General features: G+C 38.3%; 1 protein-coding gene across 1 annotated transcript; it reads right to left on the bottom strand.

The window, feature by feature from the left end:
* Positions 1 to 374: 374 nt before the first annotated feature.
* Positions 375 to 6,955, bottom strand: tspan7 (tetraspanin 7). The gene is made up of 7 exons (XM_082137696.1): positions 6,742 to 6,955; positions 6,578 to 6,652; positions 6,366 to 6,461; positions 4,980 to 5,135; positions 4,814 to 4,897; positions 2,993 to 3,075; positions 375 to 2,719 (listed from the first exon to the last, which is right to left on the bottom strand). The coding sequence occupies exons 1-6, from the start codon at positions 6,751 to 6,753 to the stop codon at positions 3,007 to 3,009; spliced, it is 492 nt and encodes a 163-aa protein (XP_081993822.1). The 5' UTR covers positions 6,754 to 6,955; the 3' UTR covers positions 375 to 2,719; positions 2,993 to 3,006.
* Between the last annotated feature and the right edge of the window lie 327 nt (positions 6,956 to 7,282).

Here is a 7,282-nt window from a genome sequence, read left to right on the forward strand (position 1 = left end):
AACTTGAGGGTGAGTAACGTTAGCCTAAATGACGACTGAATTACACTTAAACTATTGCTTTAAGTGTTCAAATACTTTTGGGGGGCCACAATAAGATCTGCTGATGATCTCAGAGTTCTCAGATGACACAATATCTGCACTAAGATCCATGTTTGCATGGGCTTTCCCCGTTCACGGAGGTCTCCTGTCGTTACGGTTGCGTCCCCGTTACGTTTTTCAACAACATCGTGGTGCCATCTAGCGGTCAGGAAGGGAATAACAAACCTGCTTTCAAGCCGTGATAAAACAAGCTTTCACATGATCCCACGGGAATCCATCCATCCATCCAGTTCAAACAATAACACGCACATTTCAAATAATGACAAAACAGAAGCTGGTAACGACGAAGAACCATTTTATTCATAGAGATCACGGTTGTTTACAATATCAACGTACATTTTGTTGGCATGCTAGCTGGTGGTGCATTTTAAAAAGTTTTATTTTTATTATACAAAGTATAGTATTACTCCGCTCGTCTATTTGAAGATGTGTAGTTCATCACGTGTTTTCAGACTATGAATTCTGAACTCTAATACTTAATGACCCATCAACACATGGGGCAGCTGCAGAAATTATTGTTAACATATTAATAATATTTATAAGTCTGTATGATAATAAAATTAATGATCAATGAGAAAACCATACAAAACAGCAACACAAAATTAAATTAAAAAAGACAGATGCACATTGACACACGTAAATATGGAATTCGTTACCCTACTTCACAGAACGATTCAGAATTAAAGAAAGCCAAAGACTGCAGCGATTTCTACCACAAATGTACATAAATAAACAATAAATAAACAACAGAGGTCACCAAAGCCTGGCTCATGTGATAATAGTGATGATTCTAGAATTCCTTTGATTCAGACCTCCAGAAAATCTGCGTTTATTCCTCTTTTATATAGAGCTGTAAATCAAATTTCTCCAGCGTTTTAACTAGACATCTGTTTTTAAGAGCTGTTCTCCTGCCAGCATAATCACTCTACCGTGACCATTTTTTTAAACTTTGTACTTTTTTCCGTTTGTCTGTGATCTGGTTGTACGGAGCCCCTAAAGGGACGTGGTGGTGGAAAAATATGGGATGGGAGGGGGAAAAAATATTTAAATGATTTTGCGTTTTCTCAAAAGTTTTGCGAGTGAACGAAAAAGCATTAAACAATTTTTCCTTTTATCTTTTATATATATATATATCCATCACCATGTCCCTTCTAGGGGCTCCATATGGTTGTGATTGTTTATAGTGAGTAATATATATATATATATTTAGTATAACATTTTAATTTTTTTTCAAACAATATAGCATCCTTAGAAATATCATTTTTGTCATACCAAAATTCAAATTCTTTCATATTTCTCATGCAAATATTAATCTGCTTGAAAATAACTGAAAATTCTCTGAGCTGTAAAGCAAGAACATCCTCAATGCTGAAAGAGATGCTCTGTGTGATTACATTCTTACAGAAAAACACCACAAAATAAAAGCAAACATAGTGTGTCACAAGGTAGATATGGTGTAAAACTGTAACTACAATCCATAAAAGGTGGAATTTGAGTGTTTAGTCAGTACTCTGAACTATCTACCACTAGTTGTAATGTTCACACATTAGTTTGAACTTATTTAAGTTCTGTATGTGGCAGAAAATTGCTTGTTTTTGGCTTTCACAACAAGACAAAATTGAAACTTTTGACTGTACATGATTATGTCGAGTCACTTTAAACCCGGCATTGAGACATGGAGCAAAAAATTTAATCCAAATCATAAAGACAAAAAAAGCCATTTCTGAGATAAACCCCTTTGCCAAAGATTTTACAAAAGCAACAACAACAACAAAAACATCTTGTCACCTGTGTGTTTTTTTTTTCTTCTTTTTTAAAAGTTTTTCCTCCCGAAACAGCACGTAACTAACAAATCTGCATTGAAGTCACTTTTTAGGGGTCAAGTAACACCATGCCCTAGCCTAGTGTGCGAAGTTTTGAATGTAAAGTAATTGCTATGCCAACACTGAGTAAAAATACTGTGCAAAGCCACAAAATAGCCAATCAGAACAAACACAGCTATCTGGACCAATGAGATTTCACTGTGGGCGGAGCTACCAAGTGCAACGTGACAAACGTGAAAGCTGACAAAATGGAAGATAGCTGAGGGAAAAAAAAGTCTTCTCAACCAAACATTTGATAAATAACTATCAAATCACTCAAGTCGCGTTTATGTCCAAACCAAGTGTTAAGTAATTTCTCTGTCTGAAATAGAAAATTCTGTGCAAATTGACAAAACCACAGCTAATCTGAACATATTTGATACACAGCTAGAGAGGGATTGAGATATCGATTGCGAGAGGTTAGGACGTGGTGTTACAGAAACGCTGCTGACTGTAGTTGTAATGTGTGATGGTTTTCGCATGCAAGGTTTTTGTACAGTAAAGTAAAATACAGGAGTGCGTCTTAAAACCATTTCCTTTTCCTCGCTAACATTGACGTTCCGAAGGGAGAGGCTTTGGTCATCATGGCACAACTGCATGGTAAAGGAATGACGGAAGGGAGAAAAAAGAAGGCAGGAAAGACAGGATGAAAGATAAAAGCAGAGAGAGAGAGAATATAAAAACAGATGAGAAAGAATGGAGTGTGCTAGCATTTTTGGGTTGCTTTCCCTTTCCAAGGTGTCGTACGTCTTTGGCGCCTGTAGAAACGGGGAAAAAGAGGTTTAAACATTTTCGCGCACAGAGTAGAAGACTATTCACGACAGGAACGCAAGAAAACGCTGCCTTCTAAGAAAACTACTGAAAATATTGTATTTAATATTAAAAACTTTGTCTGATATTTGTATTTTTATGCTTATTAGAGCATTGAGCTGTTAGCTTAGCTGCACAATAACGCCAAACTCAAACTGAAATGAATGCTTACAAATTCATGTGCTATCAGAATTTTCATACATAAGAGTTTCCTAGTTCACCTGTGCACACGCCGCTACACCATCTCGTACTGATTGGCAGTGATGAATCGTGACAGACAGCAGGCCAACAGCATCCCGATCAGCTGAAAAACACACATGCACCGTTACCATGGTAAAACTGTTTTCCAGAGCTTCTTCTGCTCCCTCTGCCAACGTAATTGCTAATTAAATTAAATTGTGGTAGTCGTTACTGCCGGCTGCTCTGCTGGGTTTACAGTTCGCTCTCTCCGCGCTCAAGAAATTCTAGTTATAATCATAATGAATGTTTACTGATTCCCATTTAACCGAGCCAAAAGAATTCCACATGCGCTACGCAAGATTAGACGTATTAGCGGGGCCGCGTCTCTAAGAGATGTCATTGATTCGGGCCGCCCGTGTGCTCGCAGATAACATTTACAGTTCAATTAGCATGGTGTGTGTGCGTCAGAGGGGTCGAGGTGTTCCTCTGTGCCCCTTTGGACCCATTAGTACGGATGGAGAGATATCTGCATAATGGTCCCGAGGCGGAAGCGTGAGTGACAGAGGGCCTGATTGTGTTTGAAACGGCACGTTCGCTAGCAAACCCCAGCTGCGCCACACGCTCGGCTCCCGCATGTGTGTCTATGTGTGTTTACTAAATGAGGGCTGGGAAAACACAGCCAGCCCGGGGTCGGCGTTCACCGCGGGGTTGTCATGGCAGCGCGGCTCTCGCTCCAGCTTTTAGACGTGAGCACACGCGGTGCTACCGAGTGACTCATTTCGACGGCGTATAGCGCTACACCTGTGTGAGACAACACCAGCCAGCTGTTCAACTCGCTTCGGCGGTAAACGGAAAACAGATTGGAGTAAATATTAGCTTGCAAACGCCTCAGATGTGATTATGGCAACTCAGCGAGAGGAAAAACATTCCTGTTTAAGTCTAGATGAAATTAAAAGTAATATTAGATAATAAAATCAACCAATTGCATGCGTTTGGGGCGGGACTATCTGTTTCGACCAATCAAGAGGTCATTTACATATACATATCAGCGATCATTTACATTTAAGGCTTAAAAAATGCAAAACTATGGAAACTTGTTTCCGCCACCGAATAATAAAATACAAAAGGGAATTGCAACCTTATTTTGTCGGAATTGCGACTTTATTTCTCGGAATTATGACTTTTTCTCAGAATTGCAACATTATTTCTCAGAATTGCATTTATATCTCAGAACTGCAACTACATTTATCAGAATTTCGACTATTCCTCATAATTGCGACAATATATCTCAGAGTTTATTTCTCAAAATTGTGACTTTATTTCTTGGTATTGCGACTTAATTTTCCGGAATTGCGACTACTTTGTCGGAATTGCAACTTTATTTTGTTAGAATTGCGACTTTATTTCTCAGAATTGCGACTTTATTTTGTCAGAATTGCGAGTTAATTTACCGGAATTGCGACTATTTTGTCGGAATTGCAACTTTATTTTGTTAGAATTGCGACTTTATTTCTCAGAATTGCAACTATTTCTCAGAATTGCAAAATTTATATCGCAGAATTCTGACTTTATAACTTCCATAAGCTTCCATACACAACAAAAGAGTAGAATATTAAAATAAGAGTAGATTTTTTAAAGTTTTTAAAATTAAAATAAATTGTTATTTTATATTATAATATTATAATATATTATTATATATTATAAGTGTACAACCTTTTTAAAAAGTAAAAATAAAGTATTTAAAATAAAAGTATAGAATATTTTTAAATGCATAAAAAATTATAAAATTCATTTCAGGTATTTTACAAGATCCTGTCTCCACAAATAGTGTGAGTAAAAGATGTAAATAGCCTTCATCCTACCTGCGAGAATGCAATTCCAAATGTTACTCCAGCGATAATGCCCATGTTAGTCTCAATAAAGGTCGTCACTAGCTCATAGCAGCCCTGAAAACAAAAGAATCCTTATAAATAGATGAAAATAAAGACAGTCAGCCTGTGTGTTTGTGCGAGTGTGTGCACGTGTTACCTGCTGATAGACTTTGGTGGGCGCTATGGTGGCGTTTCTCAGGTCTGAGGCGTTGCAGTCGGAGATGTTAGCGCAGCAGCTCGGAGGAAGTCCATTCACAGGGTAATAAACACTGGAGAACCAGCTGGTGTAGTTCAGAACACCACAACAACGCAACTAAAGACAGAAAATACAGTGAGAGAAAACAACAGGTAACAGGAGATCTATCTGCCTAACAACCACCCAGAAAATCTTAGCTACACCCTAACAATAACCTGTAACACCTTAACAACTCCCTAGGAACCACCTGGCAACCACCCAAAACATTCTTGCAACTGCCTAACAACCACCCAGGATATCTCAGAAACACCTTAGTAATAGGGGTGGGCGATATGACCAAAATCTTATATCACGATATGAGTAATTGTTTTTAAAGATAATGATATAAATTACAATATCATTCTTTTAGATTTAAAAAAGGTTTTTATGATGTCAACATTTTTGATACAATTGAAATTTCATAATTCTTGTCACCATTTTCAATATCACAAAAAAGTTAAGTTAAAAAACAAACAAAGCAAACTTACTGAAGACAAGTAAACAGTGATGAAATAAGAACAAAGAAACTAATTACAACCATATAGGAAAACAAACTAAAATAGAACAAAGACACAAATGAAATAGACTGACCTGAAAAACTTCAAGCACTAGAAATAAGAAACACTACAGAAATTGTATAAAGTAATCAAATAAACAAACACTACATACACATCTAGAACACCCTTGCAACTGCTTAAAAACTACCCAGAATATCTTAGGAACATCCAAGCAACAACATCAGAATACATTTGCATCGCCCTAGCAACTACCCAGAACACCTTAGCAACACCCTAGCAACTACCCAGAACACCTTAGCAACTGCTTAACATCCACCGAAAATATCTTAGCAACCCCTAGCAACTACTTGGTACACCTAGCAATGCCCTATCAACCAAGAACTCCCTTGCAACTACCTAAAAACCACTCATTATAGCTTAGCAACACCCTAGCAACCACCCAGAACACCCATACAATGCCCTAGCAAGCATAGAGAACACCTAACATCTTTGTGACCACCCAGAACACCTTGGCAATGCTTAGGAACCACCAAGAAAATCCTTACAACTGCCTACAACTATCCGGAATACCTTAGAAACACCCTAGCAACTACCCAGAACATCAGCTACCAGTCTATCTGACTGACTATAACCTTTAGCTCTTAATAATATTTTAAACGTTCAGTCAAGGCTTTATCCAGCCAATATGAAAGTTTGTAATTATAAACTCTCCTTTTTAGAGTTTTTAATGCTGATTATTAAAAAAAGAATCACATTAGATAAACTGATGTTAACCAGTGTTTGAACGTACACTCCTCTGGACTTTGTCCACCGCAATGCTTCTCTCATCCCGGGTGTTATAGTTCTGAACAGCTTCGTTGTACGTCCTCAGAAAGGTGCCTTTGATCTGAGGGAACACACATACACACACACACACACTCCATCAGATGTCACCAGAACAAGGCCTCATAGAGCGAGACAGATGGAGATCCCCGCTGGAGAACCTGCGTGCGCTCGTCTCACCTCATGACGGAAAACAAAGCCCGAGATGCCAGCGACCAGCTCTGCCAGGAAAACCAGAGACAGGAACATGGCGTACTACAGACAGAGAGACACACATTAGGGCCGTCACTTGATGTCCAGTGTAAAATCTACTTCCTGAAGCTAAACCAGCAGCGGACTCTCACCAGTTTGAGCATCCATGGACTCCCACGGCACGTGGCGAAGCATCCGAACAGCCCGAACACGATGATCGTAGTCCCGGTCCCGATGAGCACGTAGGGAGCATTGGTGGAGTTTTCAGCGATCAGAGAGATGTACGGACCCAAAATGAACTTCCCCCATAATCCCACAGCCAGCAGGACCGCCCCCGTGATCTAGAGAGAGAGAAAAAAAAAACAAATGAACTTTTATTGTTAAACCCTTCTGGTGAGTACTTGTACAGATTTGCTACCATCTAGTGGACAACACGTGAACATAGCAAAACAATTTGATCACAATATGGAAATATTGATTCTGATTAGTCAATAATGACATTATGTGTTTGAATATTTTATCATAATGACACCAATTTGAATAATTTGCCAATTTTTTGTTAGCAGCATTGGTATTGTTAAAATATTTAACTCTTAAAAACTATTTTCTATCATTGAAAGCTGAAATAAAATGAAACATAAATATTAGAGCTGTCAATAATCGCACCTAACATAAAAGTTTGTAAAAAATATA

This window comes from Leuciscus leuciscus, assembly GCF_965113295.1.
Source record: "Leuciscus leuciscus genome assembly, chromosome: 15".
Taxonomy (NCBI): domain Eukaryota; kingdom Metazoa; phylum Chordata; class Actinopteri; order Cypriniformes; family Leuciscidae; genus Leuciscus; species Leuciscus leuciscus.

Coding starts and splice junctions, on each gene's coding strand:
- tspan7 (XM_082137696.1), bottom strand. Junction 5,136..6,365: donor TGGACAAAGTCCAGAGGAGT/GTACGTTCAAAC, acceptor TTCTGTCTTTAG/TTGCGTTGTTGTGGTGTTCT. Junction 3,076..4,813: donor TTGGAATTGCATTCTCGCAG/GTAGGATGAAGG, acceptor TGTGTTTTTCAG/CTGATCGGGATGCTGTTGGC.